At 41.6% G+C, this 25,695-nt stretch overlaps 1 protein-coding gene across 3 annotated transcripts in view; it reads left to right on the top strand.

Annotated features, from left to right (window-relative positions):
* The window catches only part of EPSTI1 (epithelial stromal interaction 1), a 99,310-nt gene that overhangs the window by 34,518 nt on the left and 39,097 nt on the right, over window positions 1-25,695 (top strand). For all 3 annotated transcript variants that reach the window (XM_086711544.1, XM_086711537.1, XM_025924354.2), the window contains exon 7: window positions 18,216-18,309. In XM_086711544.1, the coding sequence (XP_086567670.1) occupies window positions 18,216-18,309 (94 nt within the window). The remainder of the gene's footprint in view (window positions 1-18,215; window positions 18,310-25,695) is intronic.

The following is a 25,695-nucleotide window of genomic DNA, read 5'->3' as shown; positions in this document are numbered from 1 at the left end:
CTCTATCCTAAGCAGCTCCTCCTTGCTTTGAGTCTCAGAGAGAGGAGTGGGAAGAAGTTTCTCAGTGCTTTACTTTGCTTCTTGGCAAATTAGGTTACTTGGCCTCTGCTACCCAGGCCACAAAATGGGAGATGGGGTGGGTTGGGTACAAGTGCCAATGAGTAACGTCATCTTTTTAAAGTTAATATAGGCATTGCCCTCATCTGAGTCATTGATTCCATAGCGTGTCTTTCCCCGCTGTTCTTCTAAGATAGGCATGGGAGTGAGGGAGCTGGTGGGAAGCTAAATACCAGGAAAGATGAACTGTCTTAGAGCTGGCAGGAGGGAGGCAATAGATTAAGGGTATATTATTGCCTTTCCCTTCATTGCTTAGAGGATGGATGAGTGTATTTCTAGGCCAACCAGAGGAGTTGAAGGAAATAAGGGTACAGTTGTAGCCTAGAGACACAATAAGAACAAATGTATTTATCCCCGTGTCATTCTAGTTTTAGGTTGGAGAAGGGAAGGCCTGCTTGCCAACGAGGGGTCTTAAGTACAGGACAAGGAAGTTGAACAAACCCATTCTCTGGAGAGTTTTAAACATGGTAAAGTGGAGAATAAGAGGTTCTCAGAGTCTGAAAGGACATGGGAGGTTGTGATACTCAGTCACCTTTCTTTCATAGTCCAGCTTGTTTTATTTTTTATTTTTGAGAGACAGAGAGGTGGAAAGAGGGAGAGGGGAAGGGGGAGAGAGAGAGAGAACCCCCCCTTCCCCCTACCTCATGTGTGCACAGGGGAGGGGCAGAGAGAGGGAGACAAAGGATCCAAAGCAGGTTCTGCTCTGGCAGCAGAGATACCCGTGCGGGGCTCAAACTCACGAACTGTGAGATCATGACCCGAGCTGAAGTCGGACGCTTAACTGATTGAGCCACCCAGACGCCCTGTCTTCCAGCTTCTTGAGGTGTGTTTTACTAAACACTGGAGATCAATCACCCTTTTTCTCTGAAGAAAAATTTTTACCCTTAGCCGCCTCCTATACCATCAGTGGAGCTGAATTCAATTACACGCACATTTCACTCTTGCTCTTTCTTCTGCTTATCATGAAAGTCCCAGTTAACCAGGAAAAAGGAGTTGAGTAAAAATGAGAAGTATCTCAAATTGATTTTTAAAGCGTATTGAGAAACATAAAAAATATATGTGAGGGGTTTTTTTTTTTAAGAGTATTTTGTTTTGATCTACTTTTGAAATTAAAAGACTAATAGCTCATGAAATGAATGATCATTATATAGCTAGAAATATGAAAGGGACTCCTTGGAAAACATGGACCCTCTGTATAACAAGCCTTTATCATACCTTCTTATAATCGATTTTTTATGGTACAAAAATTGCCTAGAAGAACTGTTAGGATTGTTTTTTAAATTTTTTTTACATTTATTATTTATTTTTGAGAAACAGAGTGAGACAGAGCGTGAGTGGGGGAGGGGCAGAGAGAGAGGGAGACACAGAATGTGAAGCAGGCTCCAGGCTCTGAGCTGTCAGCACAGAGCCTGAGGTGGGGCTCAAACCCACGAACTGTGAGATCATGACTTGAGCTGAAGTTGAACGCTCAGCCGTCTGAGCCACCCAGGCGCCCTAAACTGTTAGAATTTTAATAGCACAAAGATTTCTCCAGACCAACCAGGCTACTCTCCATTCCCCAATGCGCCCTTCCCCCACCAAAAAATTTACATTATCCTGAAGCTGTCAAACCAAGGAACGCAAAATAGAACACAGCTAAAATTCTTTGAAACCCGTCAATACCTCATGTCCTTGCTAGTTTCAGCATGCTGTGATATGTGGTTCAAATAGCAGACCAGGAATGGTGGTATGTGTGTGTGTATGTGTGTGTGTGTGTGTGTGTGTGTGTGTTGTAGAGGAGTGCATCCATGGACTTGAGCAGACTATAAATCTAAGCTGCTGGAGAAAAAGCTCACGATAGTATCCTGGGGCGCCACCATGAGAATCTTAATGTGCTCTTTCTTAACACCTTATTCCTGACTTCGTTCATTTGCTTCTGATTATTTTTAGTGTTGTCAATTATTTAGCTAACAGGCAGAAAACTAGGCTTTTATTGACATCCAAAGGGACTCTCCTGAGTGTAATAATGAAGGCAGTTTATTGAATGCCTGTGAGGTTGCTTTCTAATTGTACGCATTAATCTGCCCATGCAAGCTGGCTGGAAATACACAAGCAGATTGCGTGTGCAGATGGAGCACACAGGATGGCCTTTGTGAAAAGACCTCTGGAATGTACTTCTGCAGTACTGTCTTTTCCTTAAAAATCGAAGGACTGTGACTATTTCAATTGGCAGCTGAGAGCAGACCAGATTAATGGTGCATTAAGTCTGCTACTCTGGCTGGGGACAGATTCATTTCACAATTTAGAATTAGTTCTAGGATTCTTGAGCATGAAAAGCAAAGGGCAAAAATAGGCCTCTAACCTTGGTGTAGTTTCCCCCATTATTTTTACTCTCTGTAACTATCTATAAAAAGTCAAATGTGGCACTTTTCAGGAAGGCCTTTTCTATTAATCATTATTACTGGTGGATTTGAGGGTTTGAGGTGATAGTTAATAAACTTTTGATTGTGCTTTTTAAAACATATCAAAGGGAGGACATTGGGATATAGGTGATTTAAAAACACAGAGTAAATACATCTCCACATTTAAAAATTTGAATGGTAGCTGATTTGGGGGGTTCTAGTCGTTTTTCTAATTATGTTTTTTACATAGATATAAAGACAAGTTTGAATTTTGAGCCTATTTAACCAGTGGTGGGGGCTCACATAGGGTGGGAGCAATGGGATACATTTTGTGTGTGGGTCTTAGGAAAAAACAAGGTTCTTTTAAGGATATGCTGGAGAGCTAACAATTGGGTATCTTCCAAACATTTGAAATGTTAATTCATATCTAATAACCATTTAATGTAATAGATTATACATTTGCACAGTTTTTTTTTAAATACAAAATGCTTGGCTCTTTGAAATAAGCAAAATAATAATAAAAGCTGCTGTATTGCTGAGAGCCTCTAGAGTATCAGGAGTATTAGGTATATTATATGCATTTTTTATTTTTTATTTATTTATTTTTTAATTTTTTTTTTAACGTTTATTTATTTTTGAGACAGAGAGAGACAGAGCATGAATGGGGGAGGGTCAGAGAGAGAGGGAGACACAGAATCTGAAACAGGCTCCAGGCTCTGAGCAGTCAGCACAGAGCCCGACGCGGGGCTCGAATTCATGGACCGCGAGATCGTGACCTGAGCCGAAGTCAGACGCTTAACCGACTGAGCCACCCAGGCGCCCCTATTATATGCATTTTTTAATCTAACTTTCAGATCAGCCCTATGAGGGGTATATCCTCCTCATTTTACAGATGGAGGGTTGAGTAAATTACCTGAAGTCCCTAAGACCATAAGTGATGCAGCCAAATCTTGGTCTTGAGATTTGGGGGTCCAGGGGGGCTGGGGAAAATAGGTCATTGAGAGGCATGATATAGTTGGAAGGTCAGGAATATCTGGCTAGGGTGGGGGGTGATAAGCCCTGGAGTTAAGGGGGGGGGGTAAAGTTCAGTTCAGAGAGCAAGATTTGGCCAGTGTTGACTTCTCTTTCCTTCTACCAAGATGTACATTTTGCCTAGGGTAGGTGAAAGAAAAACTGAGGAAATAAGTTGACTTTCTCTGATTTTCATCGTAGATGAATGCTATCCTTTTCCAGTCCCAACACTGGGTTAGTACCACACTTAAACTTACTGTAGGGTATGTGGGTTTTTGTGATCTTTCCAGGCAGTGCTCTGCTCCTACGTACTGTTTCCAATATTTCTAGGGGATGGGGCGGGGGGGGGGGGGGGGGGGGAGGGGGATGCTTAGTTCTTTAAAAAACTAGTTGAAAAAGCTCTTGGAACCAAGCTCATTCCAAAACAGGACCTTCCTATTCCTCAACTGCCAAGCACTACCTTGAGCTCAGCCTGTCGATTGAAATGTTGGGAAGTTTACTTCATTTCCACCATCGGAACCGTGCATCTCTTTTATTTCCATTTGAATAATAGTGTGATTAGGTCCTAAGAGGCACATCTTCATCTATTTTAGCTTTCTAAGAATGGAGGATCTAGGCAGGTCTGCTGAATATGCACACTTAGGCCCCAAGTTTGCCTTCTAATGTGCTCACAAAACTTCTAATGCCCTTCATGGGAGCTTGCAAAAGACACTTAAGGGCTAAATCGATCCCTTATCCATATGGTAGGCTTAAATCCAACTTCACATTTTATAATCCAAGTAAGGTGAATTGAAAGTCATCCTATTCATAACTTTCTATCTTATGCTAATGAAGTGAACTTATAGATACAAAAATTCCCTATCTATTTTGTTCAGAATAAGACTGAATATTTTATGGGAAATCTGATCTGAGAGAATCCTTGCCTACTGAATGTTAAATCATGCTGATGGTTAAGACCGTATCAATATTTCTATCACTATCCGTTCTTCCTGTGGATGTCCCAGCACACATTAACTTTTTCATTCCCACTGCCACCACCTTCCAACAGGTATTCCTCACATTCCACTTGCCTTATGGCTTCTGTCTCCTTGTCATCCCCTGGCATACTCGAATGGCTTCATTGCTGTCTTCACCAACTGTCTTTTTCTTTCAGTTATCTTACATGTTTTGTTGGATTTCATTTGCTGAAGCACGGCTTTCATCATGTCACTACCCTATTCTAAAAGGGTATTATTTCCCATTGCTTATAAAATGAATTCTAAACTTCTTAGCTGCATCTTGGGGGAACTGTGGGCCACCTTGGTAAGAAGATGTCAGAACATGCTAAGATTTGGGCCTGTGTCAGGTGACTGCAGGAGACTTTGCGGAAACGGGGCTTCATCCTGGGTTGAACGTTATCAGGAGGCAGGGGTGATTGTGATTAGGTATCTTTATTTTATTTAAAAGGAGGGAAGACCTGAGTGGTTAATTGCAATTGTAATGTAATTGATAAAGAAGCACTGTCACACAAATCAGGTAGGAATTTGGGGGTGTCTGGTCACTTTGGTGGTTTAGACAGGTTCGCGTATCTTTTTTTTGCTCAGACATGTTAATGAGGGGGTCTTATTTTTGTCAATATCCATCACAGCCCCAGGGTGACTCTTTTGATGTTGATACTGTGTGAATTGCTTTCACCAGGAGAACACCAAGGCCTAGCTCTGAGTGCTAGACTAGCTCCTGGATGTCAGGGACAGCTTCTAGCTTTCGCAATATGTAATTAATAGTTAGTAAAAGGTGAGAGTTGACTAATGTCTTTTTTATAAACTAGTTTCCCTTAGTTATCTCATCACTGTGACCTGGTATACCTGGGGGGATATGTGTGCACCTCCCCTCCACCCTTCAGAAAAGCTGGCTGCAGAGCCAACTTTATCACTTCTGTGTGAGTTCTAAGATCCTTACTGGAAAAAAAAATTAACACCAAATGAACTCCAACCAAAGAATGAATCCAAGAAAAAGGAAGGGAGTAGGTATTAGAACAGTTGTGAACAAAGAATATAGTGACATGTATAGTCAGGTATGTGATAGACTTTTCTTTTTTCTAAAAATTAAGAATAAGCATGATCAAATTAATATAGAGGATTTTAGTGCTAGAAGAGGCACAAGGAAGAGGAGATAGGAAGTAACGTTGAGTGTTTTTTTCTTTGTACGAGTGAAGGCTCGTGAATTCCGCATATTGATAGAAGACTAATTTGTGTTTTATGTGTTTCATTATATGGGATATAGGAAATATAACATAAAAACAGGTGAAAAAATACAGTGAAATACAATGAATACAACGAAAGTTTGATCATTGTAACATAAGGCAGAAAAGAGGAAGAACTATGAACAAGTCAGCAATCACAGAAAAGGTATACATGCCAAATCTCCTTATTAAAAGAAATACTCTTGGGTGGCATAAAAAGATGAAATTCTAGCTATCTGCTACTTTAAGAGATGCCATAAAACAAAAGAGATGAAAATAAAGGAATGGAAAGTATAACCATAAATGCTAACAATAGAAGGCAGATTAATTAATATCACTGTTAATAGGAGACAAAATTAAATTCAAGGTGAAAAGCATTCAACAGGATGAAGAGTATTTTATAGAGATAAAATATGTCAGCCAAAAGATAATGTGAATAATAGGTCTTTATCAATTTGAAACCTATAAAACAAACTGCTAAAGTCTGTAATATAGATAATGGATTTGTCACCTTCTCCTCTTTTTTTTTAAGTTTATTTTTGAGAGTGAGCAAACATAAGCGGGGGAGGGGCAGAGAGAGAGGAGACAGAGAATCCCAAGCAGGCTCTGTGCTGAGCCCACAGAGCCCGATGCAGGGCCTGAACTCATGAACCGCAAAATCATGACCTGAGCCGAAATCAAGAGTTGGACGCTTAACTGACTGAGCCACCGAAGGGCCTCAAATTTTCCTTTTTAACTAATTCTCCATTGAAATTAGCAGATCATGTGAACCAAAAAATGATATAAGGAATAGAAGATTTGAATAATAATCAGTATGATTATATAGACAGTTATAAAGTGTTGTACCTAGTTTATGAAAATACAAAATCTTTACAAATATTGACGTAACTACAATTGGCCTTCACTAAGGTTTCAGAGTTTCTCAGAAAATCCCCCCAGTACTCCCAAATCCTAGAGAACCACCATTCCTAAGGAAAATGTAATAAAATCATAAATTAAGCAATAAGAAATGTTAATGTCAGGGGCGTCTGGCTGGCTCAGCTGGAGGAACATGTGACTCTTGATCTCGGGGTCAGGAGTTTGAGACCCATATTGGGTATAGGGATTACTCAAATAAGCAAAAAAAAGAAATTTCATGTCTATTCACATAAATGTTTTTCTAATCACTTTTCTGAATGACTGTTAGGGTACAAATTGAAACCAAAACTGAAATTACAAATTACTTGGGGATAAAAGAATACAAGTTTTAAAGTATCCTGTATTATATAAATCTATAGAATGTGGCTATAAAATTATTTAGAAAATAGTTTTAAAAGCATTTAGTAAAAACAGAAACAAACAAACTAAACATCGTATTAACATAGTAATAGAACAATAAAATAAGTACAAGTAGGTAGAAGGAAGGATAATACAGGAAAAAAAGTTTTAAAATGTTTATTTATTTTGAGAGAGAGCACATGTGCAAGTAAGGAAGGGGCAGAAAGAGAGGGAAAGGGAATCCCAAGCAGGTTCCGTGCTGTCAGCACAGAACCCTACGCGGGGCTCAGTCTCAGGAACCATGAGATCATGACCCGAGCTGAAATCAAGAGTCAGATGCTTAACTGACTGAGCCACCGAGGTACCCCCACCCCCCATATTTGTTTTAATGATGTAGAAAATGAATTTATCATCTGTAAATTAACCCCAAAACTAGTTTTTTGCTTTTTTAAAAAAATTCTTATAAAATTTCAGGCCGATTTTGAACTTGTCTGACTTAAAAATAAAAAAAGAAGATCCCCAAGGATAAGAAAGGAAGTACAACCAGAATTCTGGAAGAGCAAAATACTCCTAATTATCCTACTTCTAATTGTTAATTTTTTGTCACCCAGATTTCCTCATTTATTTCCTGGGGAAAATATACATGACTAGACTTGAAGCCTGAATAGAGTAATAACTAGAAGTGGAAGAGAAAATACAGTTTGGCTTTTACCTAAAAAAAAAGCCCAATTGGGTTTTGGTTTTGTTCTGGTTTTGTTTTTTCAGTGAGTTCTACTAAACCTTCAAGGAAGGTGTTAGATTTCATTTGAAATCCTAAGAAAGAAGCCAGCTTTTCCAGTGAAGTCTGGAACAGGGTGATGAGAATGCTTGTTATTACTGCCCTGTAACTAGAGACTGTTTCTATTTTTAACAAAGAAATAATCTAAATATTGCAAAGAAAGAGATCAGTGTCTCTGATTATCCGTCTAAACCATCCCGAAGGGATCAACCAAAAAATTACTGGACCTAATACTAACAGTTCAACTAACATGAATGAATCTAAAGCTAATATGCAAATATTTGTCTATCTTCTATACCATCAAAAGCTCATTAAAAAATATAATTAAAGAAAAAGCCCACTTAAAATAATCATCTACTGTAAAACAGGTGAGTCGAATAGATAGATCCTACATAAGATACCTAAAAGAAGATGAAAATAAATGTAGACCATTAACTCTAGAAGGAAAAAAAAAAGTCAGTATTATAAAGATAGTTCTCCTGAACAGGACCCTTTGTGGAATTTGATAAATCAAGTTTAAAGAGAAAATACTAAAAAAAAAACGATACACTTGAAAGAGAGAAATTGAATGGAGTTGGGAGAGGCTTGTTGTACCATGTATCACGTGTATTAATATAAAAGTATGGTAGTAATAAAGTGTTATTGACATTATAATAAATCTATTCAGTGAAAGAATCTAGAAGTAGGCCCATGAATATAAGGGCATTTGGTATTTAGGACTTCAGCTATTGATAAAAGTATCCTTTCAAATCAGTGTCAAAAAGACAATTTGACAAATTGTATTGAGCCAACACAATTAGAATATGATGAAGAATGTTTTTGGAAAGGAGATTCTACCCCCTAAATCATAAGTCACACACATAACTCAGAAGCCATAAGGAAAAATACAGATTTGACTGCAGGAAAAAATTGTGGTAGGTGACAATAGTCAACAGTATTACAAGTGAGTCTAGGAGAAAATATTTGCCTCAAGAGTAATGGACAAAGGCTTAATTTCACAAAGAACTCTTATAAATTAGTAGGAAAAAGACAACTCTAGAAAAATTGACAAATGGCTTGAACTAGCAGTTCAAAGACAAGAGATATAAAATCGATAAAAATATTTGGCCTCACTGATGATCAGAGAAACATAAAAAATTTTATTTTGACACTGGCCAAAATGTAAATGTATTGATAGTATCTAGCATTAGGCAATGGGCTTTCATGTATTCAACTGTGAGCACCTGGTATAGATCAAGCACTATACTAGGTTACTAGGTTCTAGACACGTATGATGAATAAAGCAAATCTAGCCCCATGACCAAGTGTGGAAATTCAGATAATAAACCAGATGACCAAAGAGTATACCAGGATAATAGACTATAATTCCTATGAGAGAACATAGGGGAAGATAATGATCTCTACCAGTGATCAAGAATACTGAAACTGGGAGGGGAGAATGTAGGGAAGACCTGCATCTCTGAGAAAATGACAGTTGAGTGGAGGGATGAGAAAGGAACGAGTCCTGCTGAGAACCAGGGAAGTGGGTCCTAGGCTGCGGGAGCAGCACCCAGTATATTCGGAAAGGAAGCTGATATATTTGGGTTGAAGTGGGGGAAGAGAGATCATGAAGTTGACAAGATTGATAGGAGCCAGAGAGATCATGCAAGCCATGGCACATAGTTTGGGTTTTATTTAAGCTACAGGAGCAAACCTTCAGAAGCTGTTTTATTGTTTTTAAAGAAGTGATTACTGCTTGCTGTGTCAAGAATAGATTTGAGGAGGCAAGAATGGAAATGGAGAAGCTAGAGACAACGTTACGGAGGTAGTCCAGGCAGGAGTTGGTGTTGGCTCTGATCAGAGTGATGTCCGTGTTCATGAATTTCATGTGAAGCCTGTCTACACCTCTGCCCCCATTCTCCTCCATGTCTACCATCCCCAAACACCTGGTAGGTTATTTTTCCCCAAGTTTGATTCACTTGCTCTGGTGCCCATGCAGAGAAAGCAGATGGTCGGCTTTATCTTAGAGAGTCAAAGACATTTGTAAAGGAAAGATTGTAAAAATGCACTGTGGGCTCTAAGCTGCACAATAAATAGAGATGGGTAGGAACTGATGGTGAGAAAAAGGGAGGAATGATGGCTTGGAAATCCCAAACCGGGGAGAAAATTGTTGTAGTGACGATGTTTGTGCCAAGAACACGGAATGATGGAAAGTTCTGTCCAAGAGTGGTGTTTGTCAGTTCTTCTGTTGGAGGGAGGATACTTGTTCATGACGGTAGAGTTTAGGGTAGGACTCTAGGAGTGTGGCTGAGGCAGACTGAAGAGGTGTTGGAGATGAGAAAATAAAAAGTGGAGCCTGGGAACTGGAAGGCAAGGAGGAGATCCGGGACATCCATGTCTCCAACAGTAGTTGAGATAGGGAGGAAGCCTGGTCGTGATGAATGAGAGATGCTTCGGACCAGAAGGTTTGGAGTGTGTAATAGCAAAGAGGGGAGAAGAACGTAGCGTATACTGATGTCAAGGGCACTAACCGGAACATACTTTTTTTTTTTTTTTTTTGCAAGTGATGGAGGGAGAAGTAATTGTCTGAAGTAACGTGAGGAGCAAAGAAGAGGCCTTTGTCCCCCCCCCCCCCCCCCCCCCGCCCTCCAGGCACTGAGGAAAATGTATGAGAAATAAGATGCCTCCATTTAGGGAACTCGGAGGCAAATGCTGTCTTTAGGTTTTGTCTTCTCTTGGTTTCAGGTAAGGAAGAGAGCTGAGGGAGATTCCTTTTTTTTTTTCTTTTGAAATAATTTTCAGCTTAGAGAAAGGTTACAAAAATAGTACAGAGTTTTGCACTGAGACTTTCTAGCTTCCCCTAATGTTAAGATCTTGTATAAACCATAGTGCATTTATCAAACTAGGCAATTAAGATTGACACAATAAACTACAGGCTTTATTAGAATTTCACCAGTTTCTCCACAATGTTCTTTTTTCTGTTTTAGGATCTGATTCAGGATCACATAATATAATTAGTGGTCATGACTATTTAGTTTCCTCTAGTCTGTGACAGTGCCTCATTTTTGCCTTATGTTTCATGACCTTGACACTTTCAGTCAGTACTGGTTAGTTACTTTGTAGAAGGTACCTCTAATTTGGGTTTATCTGATATTTTCTTATGATAAGATTGAGGTTTTAATTTTCAGAATACTAAGAGGTGATCCTGTGTCCTTGGAGCATCCTATCAAGAGGGTATATGATGTTGATGTCCTCATTACTGGTGATACTAACTTTCATTATTTGGTCAGGGTGGTCTCCACTGTAAAGTTAATTGTTTTTTTCCCTTTGTAATTGATATTTTGTAGTTGGGGGAAATACTTTAAGACTATTCTAATATCCTGTTATCCTCAAACTTTTCCCCACTGATTTTAGCTTTGAGTGCTTATAAGTATATGAATGTTTTTTGTTCACACCGACTTATATGAAACTGACTCAGTCAAAACCATCTCTGTTTAGTTTATTCGATAACCCATATTACTAAGCACAAAGCAGAGACTGAGGAAGAATTTGTTGCTGGCGCAAATGCATATGTGAATGTAAGAATGATTACTTGCTCACCTAAACCTCACAGTGGCCAAGTTCAGGTTTGTGAAGCTATTGTGAAAGACAGGAAGAATGTATTGTTAGTCCTCCTAGAGAAGGATTCCTAAGACACGCTAAGATTGTGTTTCCAAATGTGTGTGATAGCATGATTTAATCATTAAGTCAGAATCCTGTGGACCTCAGAGAATTACGCATGTTAAATACCCATCGGTACCTCTATAGTAGATCTCAAGATCACCAGGGGTGCTTTTGAGAAACACGGGTTCCCGGATCCGATACCAGACATGCTGAATTGGAAAGTTTAAGTCTTGAGTCCAGGGCTTGACAAGAAGCAGCGTAGATGATTCTTATGGTGTCAGCCACACGTGGGTCTTCCTGGTGGCATTTTGGAAATTATTGCTCTAAGGAATCCAGAATGGCATCTGCAAAACTTTTCCCCATAAGCACCACAATAGTGTGTATGCTTTTTCTCTCTTTGAGAAGCATTGCAAAATCACAGAAAATATGTGTCAATCACTAAGGTCACACTTACGATTTTGCCTACATTTGTTTCATTTTTAAAAAAGAAATTAAATGGCATAGTGATGGCTAAAGTGTTAGTTACCCTTTCACTCTCATCCCTTCCCTCCATTTTTTCTCTAACAGCAACAGTGTTCTGGTGTGTAACATTTGTCAGTGCCCTTCAGCAGAAGACCACCAGGGACATACCTGTAGTTGAACATTATGGGTTTATTACAAAAAAGGAAAACATGGGACACCTGGGTGGCTCAGTCGGTTAAGTGTCAGACTTCAGCTCAGGTCATGGTCTCATGTCTCATAGGTTCAAGCCCCACGTCTGGCTCTGTGCTGACAGCTCAGAGCCTGGAGCCTGCTTCTGATTCTGTGTCTTCCCCCTCGCCCCCTCTCTGCCTCTCTTCTACCTGTGTTCTCTCTCTCTCAAAAACAAACAACTAAAAAAGAAAAAAGGGAAAACACACACTGTAAGAAATGGAGGGATATCTCAGTAAGAGTGTTAGAAATAACTGATGAGGATTTAGGTTTCAGTTAGGTAATTTGGGGAAGGGTCTAAAGAAGCAGGAGATTGCTCTAGATTGTGTGTTGTCAGCATGTGGGGACAATTCTGTGATTGGATGTCTCACTAAATGTTACCTATAGGGAGGACAGCCTAGATGAGTATGACACTGTAATTGGTAAGGAAGTCTGCATTCATTTAGCAAGATGGGGGATATTTGGTAATTTGTGAGGTCTACTTGGGTAAAGTGGATATTCTGTGGGACCATTTATGTCCATCAGTAGAACAACATGGCTTACCTGTAAACATCGGATTAGTTTGTAATAACATTGAGATTAAGTTGTGTCAGAACAGTTCCTAAATATCTTGGGCTGCTTTTCTTTTTCTCATCATGTACATTGTTCCAATTTTATTACATATATGTGAATCCACACAAGGTACAGACTGTTGTTTTATGTCCTTCAGATACTTTGATCACTGTATCATACCTTTACAACTCCTCCCCCCCTCCCCCCCGCGCCCCGACTGGATACTGTTTTTTGAGATTTCACCATATCGATTCTTGATGTAGATCTAGTTCATTCTCTTCTTCCTTTACATTCTCATCTTCCCCTCACCCCACTCCACATCTTCTTTCTATCTCTGGGACTCTCTCTCTCTCTTTTTTTTTAATGTTTTATTTATCTTTGAGAGTGAGAGACAGAGCACTAGCAGGGAAGGGGGCAGAAAGGGAGGGAGACACAGAATCCTAAGCAGACTCCAGGCTCTGAGTTGTTAGCACAGAGCCTGATACGGGGCTGTGAGATCAGGACCTGAGCCCAAGTCAGATGCTTAACTGACTGAGCCACCCAGGTGCTGCCCCCCCCCCCCCTTTTTTATTTTATTTTTTATTTTTTTTATTTTTTTTTTTAAATTTTTTTTTTCAACGTTTATTTATTTTTGGGACAGAGAGAGACAGAGCATGAATGGGGGAGGGGCAGAGAGAGAGGGAGACACAGAATCGGAAACAGGCTCCAGGCTCTGAGCCATCAGCCCAGAGCCTGACGCGGGGCTCGAACTCCCGGACCACGAGATCATGACCTGGCTGAAGTCGGACGCTTAACCGACTGCGCCACCCAGGCGCCCCCCCCCCCCCTTTTTTAAATTCTATCTCTGGGACTCTTATAGCAGTGCTGGATTAAATTACCTTGTTCAGGTGTCTTTAAAAAAATTTTTTTTTTCAACGTTTTTTATTTTTTATTTTTGGGACAGAGAGAAACAGAGCATGAACGGGGGAGGGGCAGAGAGAGAGGGAGATACAGCATCGGAAACAGGCTCCAAGCTCCGAGCCATCAGCCCAGAGCCTGACGCGGGGCTCGAACTCACGGACCGCGAGATCGTGACCTGGCTGAAGTCGGACGCTTAACCGACTGCGCCACCCAGGCGCCCCTGTTCAGGTGTCTTTAAATACCTATGCAAGAGTTTCTCTAGAGTTGGTACCTAGGCATTATGCACATATTCATCTCTACTAAGCACTGTCAAATTACTCCCTGAAGTGGTAACATCAATTTTCCCTTCCATTAGCAATTTATAAGAGGACCAGTTTTGTAAGACACCCTCCCCAGTATTTGGAAGGTTCATGCTTTTTTATGCTCTGAGCCTGGGTAGCTCCTAGGCCTAACAGGAAGACAGCTCCAGAATGAAGCCCCTTTCCCACCTTCCCCTCCCCTGACTAAGGTTCTGAAATATCTGCTTAGCTGAATCCTTGAGAATCCTTGTTTCTCATCTTCCTCAACTCTTCTTGGCTGCCTCTTACCCTTTTGGAATTGATCACTTAATTGAGAAATGATTCTCTTGTACATATTTCTTTTCTTTCTTTTTGTTTTTAATTTACATCCAAATTAGCATATAGTGCAACAATGATTTCAGGAGTAGATTCCTTAGTGCCCCTTACCCATTTAGCCCAGCCCCCCTCCCACAACCCCTCCAAAACCCTCAGTGTGTTCTCCATATTTATGAGTCTCTTCTGTTTTGTCCCCCTCCCTGTTTTTATATTATTTTTGTTTCCCTTCCCTTATGTTCATCTGTTTTGTCTCTTAAAGTCCTCATATGAGTGAAATCATATGATATTTGTCTTTCTCTGACTGACTAATTTCACTTAGCACAATACCCTCCAGTTCCATCCACGTAGTTGAAAATGGCAAGATTTCATTCTTTTTGATTGCTGGGTAATACTCCATTGTGTATATGTGTGTATATAAGTGTGTACACACATACACACACACACACATATATACACACATATACACAATGGAGTATTACAATATATACATATTGTAATATATATATAATATGTAATATATATATATATATATACATATATACATACATATATGTATATATATATATACACACACACCACATCTTCCTTATCCATTCATCCATCAATGGACATTTGGGCTCTTTCCATACTTTGACCATTGTTGATAGTGCTGCTATAAACATTGGGATGCATGTGTCCTTCAAAACAGCATACTTGTATCCCTTGGATAAATACCTAGTAGTGCAATTTCTGGGTCATAGGGTAGTTCTATTTTAGTTTTTTAAGGAACCTCCATACTGTTTTCCAGAGTGGCTGCACCAGCTTGCATTCCCACCAACAATGCAAAAGAGATCCTTTTCCTCCGCATCCTCCCCAACATCTGTTGTTGCCTGACTTGTTAATGTGAGCCATTCTGACAGGAGTGAGGTGGTATCTCATTGTGGTTTTGACTTGTATTTCCCCGATGATGAGTGATGTGGAGCATTTTTTTCATGTGTCGGTTGGCCATCTGGATGTCTTCTTTGGAGAAGTGTCTATTCATGTCTTTTGCCCATTTCTTCACTGGATTATTTGTCTTTTGGGTGTTGAGTTTGATAAGTTATTTATAGATTTTGGATACTAACCCTTTATCTGATATGTCCTTTGCAAATATCTTCTCCCATTCTGTCGGTTGCCTTTTAGTTTTGCTGATTGTTTCCTTAGCTGTGTTGTACATACTTCTTATGTTGTGTTATTAGGGTAGTCTAGGGGTTGTGACAGACTTTAAAGTATAGAATAGTTTGAATACTATGTTGTTTTCTTCTTGCTCATTTAAGGAATGGGTGAACAAGTTTGGGTGGAGGCCCTCTCCACTCAGATATTCAGGCACCAAGCCATATGGGCTCTCCTACCTTCAATATACAACTTTTGGGTTTGTGCTGGGGGTTGTCTTTACTCCAGCCAGCCAGAAAGAGAAAAACATATGGAGGTGCATGGGTAAGAAGTTTGTAATTAGTCCTGGAAGGGGTGTGCATCACTTCCTTTCACAGTCTATTGGTCAAGACTCAACCCCGTGGCCAACCTTCACTGCAAGGGAGGCCAGGGTATGTAGTCAAGTTGTGTCACTAGAATAAGAGAACATGAATTTGATGGACATTTAGCAGTCCCTGCTGCATCTGAATTGTATTGAAGTGAGGTTAGGATAAGCTATGGGAATCACCCTAACAACAAACACAAAGTACCCTTGAAGATCTTAAGTTGGATGTGAGTGAACTAAATCTTCTAAACCAAGTCTGACTTAATGAACCAATTAAGTCTACTCCACAGAGTAGAGTAAAGGAAGGAGTCCTGTATTTATGCTTATGTCAGAATGATGAACAAAAGAGGGTCATCCCTTCTACAGGTGGCAGAGTCACAGGGATGACAAAGAGCAAGAAACTCCCAAGGGAAAGGTGACCTAGTGCTGCCGTCAGGGTTCTCAGTCTTGTTGGACTTCCCACCAGGAGATTCTCCTGGGGAGAGGGGCAGAGAGAGAGAGGGAGACACAGAATCTGAAGCAAGCTCTAGGCCCTGAGCTGTCAGCACAGAGCCCGATGCGGGGCTCGAACTCACCGACCATGAGATCATGACCTGAGCTGAAGTAGGATGCTTCACCGACTGAGCCACCCAGGCACTCTGAGATTCTCCCACTTTTGCCCTCAAGAAGGTTCTTCTGTATTTTATTTTTATTAAATGTGACCATAATTGCCTACAAGTATCCCAGTTCAGTTTAGTCAGTATATGGAAATTACATTCTATACCTAGGCCTATACTAACAGTTGAGAAATACCAGTCAGTTAGTTTAGTAACTTGGAACGTGGCTTGTCAATATGGTTCATCTTTGGGAATAATCCACATTCTCCACAGACCTGTACTTGAATTCCTGTGGCAGTCCTGTGGCCCTGTCATTATGATTTAATCCTGTGGCATAAGTGGGGCAGTGATAATTGGTAGAAGGGCCATGGCTAGTGGTTGGCTATGCAGGCAGTTTTGTCCTTGGCACCAGCAGGTAAGAAGCCACTGTCAGAACACAACGTGGGGCTGCCCGTCAACTTGGTCTGAGGTTCTTTCCTTGTTTATTGCAGTGTTTCTTTTTCGCCGCTTTTCCTAGGTCTGAACTCAGGATATTCAGAAATCTCATCCAAACTTCTGGCAACTCTCTTCTTTTAACACTTTTGACTGATGACTTCATAAAGCCCCAGACAGTGGGGCAGCTTCCAGGCTCTGAGACTTCATTAGTCTCCTTGTCTATTCTGGGCAAGATAAGCAATCCTAGACAAATGGAGAGGCTGTTTGTCTCCAGTGCCGAAGCCTTATGTTTCTCAGGGTGATGTACGTCGCTTACCTTTTTGCTCTTCCTTTCCCAGCTCAAGCTTCTGACCTTGTTCAAATGCCATGTTCTATCTAAGTAATTATTTGAAGTGATGTTGGCATCCCTGTTTAGTTTTGAATTCCTTGTTTTGATTTTCCTCCACTGGATACCATTTATTTTTACCAGGCCATTGATGCGTTTTTGGGTGTCCGTATCTTAAGTGCTTGACAAGTTGAGGACTAAAATATCAGGGGGGAAGAAGGGGGATAACTGAGGGAAGGAGGCAGGCAGTGAGAGGGCTGCAAGAGGCTGGTGCAATATGCATTAGGCCTCCATGAATGAAGTATTTGGTTGTGCATCGGAAATAAGGGGGGAAAAATCCCACAAATTACATGGGGAAAGGACAAAGAAACGGAGATCAGTGGTAGGCCAAATGGGGAAGTCACTGAAATAAGGTCTAGGGAACAATTCTAGTGTTCTCTGCTTGACATAGGTGAGAGGAGAAATTGGGGTGATGGTTTGGGGTTTTTAAGGGAAAAACAAAGACCTTCTTAAAACTGAGGCTATTTCTCGGCCAATCTTTCTGAGCTAACAAGAGATGTCGGAAATGCAGGCCAGAGCCAGCAGCATTTCTTACCTTCCATGGAAGGTACAAATCAAATGCGAAGGTGTGTCTGTGTGCATGTGTCTGTGTAAGGGGCCATAACTGCTTTCAGAATCCCATAGGGGCTCCACGATCCATATGTGGTTAAGAGTTACAGGATTGGAGGGCCTGTATCCCGAGAGCAGCCAAAGCCATGAGGGCAGCGAGAGGAGAAAGCGGGCGAAGGGCCACAGGAAACCAGCGTGGAATGCGGTCTCACAGGGGACCCAATGTGCCACGGCTCTATCGTGCGGTCTGAATGTCAGGCTTTAAATACTGAGACGAGAAGTTAGGATCCCACACTGTAGAATCTGAGGGAGCATTTATCTCCATGTCAAGGAGATAAAAATGAAATCCCAGTTTCACATGCCACAAACCTAATTTTATACTTTTCAGATGAATGTTCTTCAACAAGGTGGTCTTATGGTAGCGTTTTATTTTGGTTTTCTACGCGACCTTGTTCTCACACTAACCTTTTGTTCTACCCAGGACACTTTAAGTCATCACCCAATGAATGTCTTGGCTAGTATCCAGAGGCACGATGAGTAATGATATTTCTGTTTTTATGAAGGCCCTAACACCCGTTTGTGTCCCTGCTAGCAAAACTGCGGAGTTCCTGAGCAGACTGGACACAAAGTCGCCAGATAGAAGTACCTGTCAAAAGGCTCTTCATGACTCACAGTCTTCAACTTGGGTAAGTGGGAGGCCATGCAGGGTTGCTGTCTGGTACTTTATAAAGAGGCATTTGGTGAATGAAGGCTAAGGTCACAGAGTGAGCTGTGTATAATAGATGGCTGGAACTAAAGGCAGATGGACCTGATCTGAAACTTAACTTCAGCTGTTGCTTCCTTGAGCTATAAAACAATGCTTGCACTTGGTTATCTACACTACGGGCACCTGGACTAAACACCACCCTTTGAAAAGCCTTTGATCTCATCCAGTCATCCATCCATTTATCTATCCTCCAAATTTTATGTTTACGTAAGGTTACGTAAGGTCTACCAAGTGCATACAGTTTCTGCCTGGAAGGACTGTAATTTGGGTGGGACAGTTCATTGTATGGGCTGCCATGGGTACTGCAGGATGTGGGCACAACATGCTAGAGGTGTCCCCCAGACATCAAGACATCCAGAAATACCTCACATGGGAAGCCAGCAGAATACCACTGCAGAAATTTGTATGCTGCATTGGAGATCTTGGACCTCATTCTTTGAGTGCTGAAGGCACTAAAAATTTTCAAACAGGGAAGGTTCAAAGTCAGGTTTGTATTTTAGTGGGGTCACACTGGTAACCATGTGAAGGATGGCTCTGAGGGAATGGAGAGGCAGAGAGGCCTCTGAGAGGCTCTGCGTTAGTCCAGGTAAGGAATGATAAAGACATGAAATAGGGCGGTGGATGGGAGGATGGAGATGAGAGCACAGGTCAGAGAACCGTTTAAAAGGTGAGTGGAAAGAGCCTACATGTCCATCAACTGACGGATGGATAAAGTAGATGTGGTTTATGTATACAATGGAATACTACTTGGCAACGAGAAAGAATGAAATCTGGCCATTTGCTGCAACGTGGATGGAACTGGAGGGTATTATGCTAAGTGAAATAAGTCAGTCAGGGAAAGACAGATACCGTATGTTTTCACTCGTATGTGGATCTTGAGAAACTTAACAGAAGACCATGGGGGAGGGGAAGGGGGAAAAAAAAGTTGGAGGGAGGCAAACCATAAGAGACTCTTAAGGACTGAGAACCAACTAAGGGGAGATGGGGGCTGGGGGAGAGGGGAAAGTGGGTGATGGGCATTGAGGAGGGCACCTGTTGGGTGAGCGCTGGGTATTGTATGGAAACCAATTTGACAATAAATTATATTAAAAAAATAAAAGGTGAAGTTGGCAGGGCCTTGGTTATTGACTGGTTAACTGGGGACAACAAAGTAAGTATAATTCAGGATGCCTCTGGAAATGGTTGTAGTTGAAAGAAAGGATGGGTTTGAGTTTTTAAAAGTGTGCGCTTTAGTGACCATGATTTAAAATGTCGAGAAGCTATTATGACACTCCTTGGGATAAGTTCATTGTACTCTTACATACAAATGTTTAAATGTTCCTCCCCCCACCCTCATCCCCCACTTCTAAGGTGGTGCTCCAAAGTCTAAGATTTGCCATGGGTCCTGTCACATCTGTCCTCTGTCCTCTCACTGCAGGGCATGAAAGGACAGACTTGAAAACTGTAGGTAGAGAGCTAAATCCTGTGTAGGGACAGTCCTTGACGTCTGTCCAGATACCCTGTGGCCATGAGGGAGGGAGAGAAGACAGGAATTGGATAACTTTATCAACTGGGTGCTTGGCCGCCAGGATGGTCTTGACCCTGTTTGAAGGCTTCCCGAATCCTACGAAACACCCGGCAGAATTGTGTGTGCCTGGCCTATTGATTTTGGTTTGTTTCTTCAAGTTAACAAGATCATCCTGAATTTTAATATTGTTGTCCATAACATGAGTAATGTCTCCCAGGACTGCATTTTCTGTGGATTGATTAGTGCATTAGTCACAAGATCCTCAGAGCTATTAATAGAAAATACGGAGCAGCATTGGACCCAGGATGATTCTTTATGAACTGCATTCAATAGCTGCTCCCATTTCGACAGCAAACTATTAATAATTTGTTGGTGTTCAATATATTTAAGTGACTTTTTTTTTTTTTTACCAATATTGTACTCTTCTTCTGTCTAATCCATCTGCGCAGAATTCCTCTGAGAGTGCTTTGCAGAACCATTTCTAATGCTTTAGGAATGACACGCCTTTACAGTGCACTTTTGTAACATGGAAGGAAGACACCTGTAGTTTGCCTTAACTGTGGTCAATGTATAGAATGTCAGCGCTGTGTGACCCCCATTTCTTTTTTTTTTTTTTTTTAATTTTTTTTTCAACGTTTTTTATTTATTTCTGGGACAGAGAGAGACAGAGCATGAACGGGGGAGGGGCAGAGAGAGAGGGAGACACAGAATCGGAAACAGGCTCCAGGCTCCGAGCCATCAGCCCAGAGCCCGACGCGGGGCTCGAACTCACGGACCGCGAGATCGTGACCTGGCTGAAGTCGGACGCTCAACCGACTGCGCCACCCAGGCGCCCCATGTGTGACCCCCATTTCTATGGGGGTGTGATAAGCTACAAGCTTTCAAGTTTTTTTAAAAAAAATTTAATTCTCACATAATGTACCTTTTCAGAGAAAGTTGTTCTTATTACATTTATTTACGTGTGGCTCTTCCATGGGCAGTTGGGAATTTAATACATACTCTATAATTACATCGGTGGAAAAGACGACAAGAATATTCCTTTAAGCGATACGTAAGAGAACTTCAGACCAAAGATACTTACAGTGTTTACTTACACATGGGTTGATACAGTTCTCTGTACCGTGTGTGTGCCTGTGAGAAGTGCCAGAAAATATGCCGCCTTCCTCAATCATAATCATTGAATATTTCTGGTTGTACACTAAATGGTTTCCAGTCTGCTTTGTTGCCTCTTGCCGCCTCCTCTACAGCGAATAGTCGTTTAAAAACATCTCATCCGGTTGTTCCACTGCCCGTGGCTCCCTGTATCTTCAAGGATAAAGTCAGAATGCCTTAGCTTGAGCACAGAGCCCTTTCTGCCCTCTGCCTTCCTCCCTTCCCTCACGACTCCTTTCTGTACGTAGAATCTAGGTCTTGGCTACTCTAAGTAGGGTCCATGGACCAGTAGCGTGGGCATCACCTGGGAGCCTAGAGGGGTGTAGATGAAGCTCAGGCGCCACTCCAGTCCTGAATATGAAGCTGAATTTTAACACGGTCTGTGGCGACTTGTGCACACATTAATGTCTGCGGAGCACTGCTCTATAGCTTGTGCCTTTCCAGCCATTTCCTCTCACTCCTGCTTGGAACTCCCTGTGCGGATGATTTAATTTTTATCCATGTGCCACATGTTTTTTCAAAAAAAGCCAACACTTGAAGGCCTGTGTCCCTTGCACTCCTTTAATCTCACTCCCGCTCCCAGTATTTTAAACCCTCTGTATTAATTTCCCATTGCTTATAAAATAAGGCCTGGGGGTGCGTGGGTGGCTCAGTCGGTTAAGCGTCCAACTTCGGTTCAGGGCATGATCTCGCAGTCCGTGGGTTCGAGCCCCGCGTTGGGCTCTGTGCTGACAGCTCAGAGCCTGGAGCCTGTTTCAGATTCTGTGTCTCCCTCTTTCTCTGACCCTCCCCTGTTCATGCTCTCTCTCTGTCTCAAAAATAAATAAATGTTAAAAAAAAATTTTTTTTTTAAAATAAATAAAATAAAATAAGGCCTGGCGATGTAATGCACACAGCCTGTGGCCACAGTTAATAATACCGTACTGCGTATTTGGAAGTTGCTAAGAGAGATCTTAAAAGGTCCGTCACAAGAAAAACACTTTTGTAACTACGTGTGGTGACGGATACTAACTAGACTTATTGCCGTGATCATTTTGCAGCACACACGAACGTTGAATCATTATATTATACACCTGAAACTAATATAATGTCATGTCAGTTATGGCTCAATAAAAAAATTTTCCGTCGCTGGTGTAACAAATTGCTAAGGACTTAGTGGCTCAACACAGCACAGATGTATTGTCTTACAGATCTGGAGGTCAGAAGTCAGGAATGAGTATGAAGGGGGTAAAATCAAGGTGTCAGCAAGGCTGGCTTCTTCTGGAGACTCTAGAGAGGAACCTGTCCCTTGCCTCTCCTAGCTCTCCTTGGCTGCGGGCACTCTCGCCCCCCTGGCATGTGGCTGTGTCCAACCTCTGCCCTCCTCCTCATGCCGCCTTCTTCCTGCTCTTTGGCTTTCTTGCCTTCCTCTTACAAGGACCCTTGTGATTCCACCCGGATCATCCAGCGTCCTTTTCCATCTCAGAATCCTCAATTTCTGCAAAGTCACCTTTGCTAGATAAGGTGACATTCACAGCTTCCAGGGATTGCGAAGTGGGCATCTTTGGGGGGCCATTATTCCTCCCACCACACTCGCCTAAGCGGTTTCTTTGTTATGTGGATCCACGTACCTTTCAATGTAGGTATTGCTGTTGCTTGGCTAACCAAGTTCAGATCTTGTTAATTTATCCCTTCCCCTCCATTCCCCTCATTATTCAGTATTTCAGGCTTTCTCTTACTGTAATGACTACATGAATTTTTTTCTCACTGCCAAGCCAGTTAGTATACTTCACAGTTTCTTTCTGTTAGGACTTCTTAAAATTTTTGCTTTAACATTTGCTTGGTTTCGTCTGAACGTTTGACTGGCTTGCTTCAGATTTTGTGACCGTTCCACAAAGTGTCTCTGATGCAGATTTCCATACAGTTTTCCGTTTTGTGTCTGTCAGGTAACTTGTCAGTTTCGGATTTCTTTGCCTTCTGGAAACATCCCTCTTCTGCCTTAACCTGGCTGGTGGTTCATTTGGCCTCCTACACAGCGGTTGTTCTGGGACTTTGCTTTCACAGAATGGTTCTCAACCTCCTCTACACATCGGAATCATCTGGGGGACTTTAAAATTCACTGATGACTGGGTCGTACCCCCAGAGATCCTGCTGTATTGTGGCCTGGGCTTCAGGGCTTTTAAAGCTCCCCCGGTAATTCTAATGTGCAGCCTAGGATGAGAATCATTGTTTTAAAGTCATCTGGGGAATTGTTCTTACTGCTTTCCTGTGTTGGGTCCCCTGATTTCTAGGCCTCCTGTCTTCTATTTTCTTGTTTTATTTCGTTGTTTTGATGGAGCATATTATTTAGTAGCTTCCCAGGAGAAGATGTATGGTCAGGTCATTGCATATCTGAAGGTATCTTTATTCAGCCCACACACTTAGCTTGTAATTTGCTGGTAAGTAATCCAAATTGGGAATCCTTTTCCTTCAGAATTTTGAAGGCCTTTCTATTCTACTTTTGAGTATTTGTTCTTGAGCAATCCAAGGCCCTCTGAATTTCAGTCCTTATATATAAGGGCTTTTCCTTGCTTCCCCTGGAAATATTTTAGTATCTTCTTCTTTTTTCTGGTATTCTGTAATTTCATAATGATATGCCTTGGTATGAGGGTCATTAATATTCATTTTCAGTCTGGAAACTCATTTCTAGTTCTAGGTGATTTTCTTGTGTTATTTCTTTGATTTATTTCTCTTCATTTTCTCTAAGGAATTCTTACTGAAATCCTAGGCCTCCTGGATTTATCTTCATTTTTGTGAAAAAATTTTTTTTCTCCTTTAATTTATCTCTGACATTTTTTTCTACTTCTTGGCATATTGGGTTAGAAAAAAAAAAAACCCAGTCCTTTCCCCACTGAGTGTCTCCTTTCCTCTCACATGACTACCACATGCACACTTCTGACAACAGATGTGGGGCGACTTGCTTTACCCCGAGTAATTCTGTGACACCAGCTGGGGATCCTACAATTTAATTCAGTTCTAACACTGTCTATCTGGAGGTTCCCAAGGTAAAGGGACCCGCAACCCTGCCCTCCCCTTAAGATGCCAAATTGCACGTAGTAGGTCCCCAGGTTACCCACAACTTCTGTCTAATATGGCTACAAATTGGGGGTTCCCATGACCCCCTCCTGGGTTCCATTAATTTGCTAGAGTGACTCACAGAACTTGGGGAAACTTTTACATTTACCAGTTTACTAGAGGATATGATAAAGGATACAAATGAACAGCAAGATGAAGAGATACCTAGAGCAAGGTCTGGGAGTGTCCTGAATGCAGGCGCTTCTGTCCCTGTGAGTTGGGATATGGTGACCCTCGCAGTGTGAATGTATTCACTTACCTGGAGATTCCCCACCCTCAAGTACTTTTGGGATTTTGTGAAGGCTTCTTCACACAGGCAAGATCAATTACTGACTCCATATCCATCCCCTTTCCCCTCTCTGGAGGATTGGAGGGGATGGTTGGGTCTGAAAATTCCAAGCTTCTAATTGTGGCTTAGTCTTTCTGGTGACCAGTTTCCATTCAGGAGCCCACCCAGTGAGCCTCATTCGAACAAAAGATGCTCCTACTGCCCTGATGGCTTAGGAAATCACAAAAGTTTGAGGAGCTGTGTTCCAGGAACTGGGGTGGAGACGTGTGTGTGTGTGTGTGTGTGTGTGTGTGTGTGTACATACATGTATATTTTTTTCTGTTTTCTCACACATTTTCTTGAGTATCTCCTAAATATTTTACTGGTCACATTTTTGTGAGGGGAGGGAAGATCTTTTTATTTTCCAAGAACTTCTTTTTTCTCTGTTGCTTCGTAAAAAATAGCAACCTGTTTTTGTTTCATGGATGCAATGTCCCCTTCTAGCTCTCGGAAGGAACCGTGCGGGGAGCAGAAGACGACTTCAGAGAAGGGGGTCCAGAGGCTCACCACTTAGTATGCAGCATTTTATACAGGCCTTTCATTCTCAACCTGGGTTTAACCACTGTGACCTTCTGTGCTAGGTGTGTCCGATTTAGTTTATCCAGAGAATACACTTCTGATTTACTGTCTGGGTTGGGAGAATTAGCGCCTGAATTCTCAGGGTGGGAGCTGGCGTAGGTACTTTCCTATCATCCATCTGTCATACTTGATAGCTGTTACATGCATGTCTTGGGCCCTCATGTTGCTCTGTGGAGAATATTGGCTTCTTGTGGGTATCCTACATCCCTACCAGAACACCTTCTGTTTTGCTCTTTTCCTCTTAGTCACTTACCATTTCTTCATCTACTTTGTCTTCATAGATTTTTGTCTGAGAATACTGTCTCTTGGTTTCTGAACGTAGAGCTTGTTTCATTTTCTCTTCTGTTTAGCATAATTAAAAAATTTTTTAATGTTTATTTTTGAGAAGGGGGGCAGAGAGAGAGGGAGAAACAGAATCTGAAGTAGGTTCCAGGCTCTGAGCTGTCAGCACAGAGACCGACGCAGGGCTTGAACTCACGAACCATGAGATCATGATGACCTGAGCTGAAGTCAGATGCTTAACCGACTGAGCCACCCAGGCGCCCCAAATTTAGTGTAATTTTTGAGAGAAGGATGGTGCAGAAACATTTTTACTCCACCGTCTTGAAGTGAGGACTTAATGTTTGTCAGGGATTGAACTGTGATCT

The sequence above is a fragment of the Puma concolor genome, chromosome A1 (genome assembly GCF_028749965.1).
Source record: "Puma concolor isolate L17-30 chromosome A1, mPumCon1.1.hap2, whole genome shotgun sequence".
Classification (NCBI taxonomy): domain Eukaryota; kingdom Metazoa; phylum Chordata; class Mammalia; order Carnivora; family Felidae; genus Puma; species Puma concolor.
The sequence above is the reverse complement of the archived record's forward strand: the minus strand, read 5'-3'. Positions and strand labels throughout refer to the sequence as shown.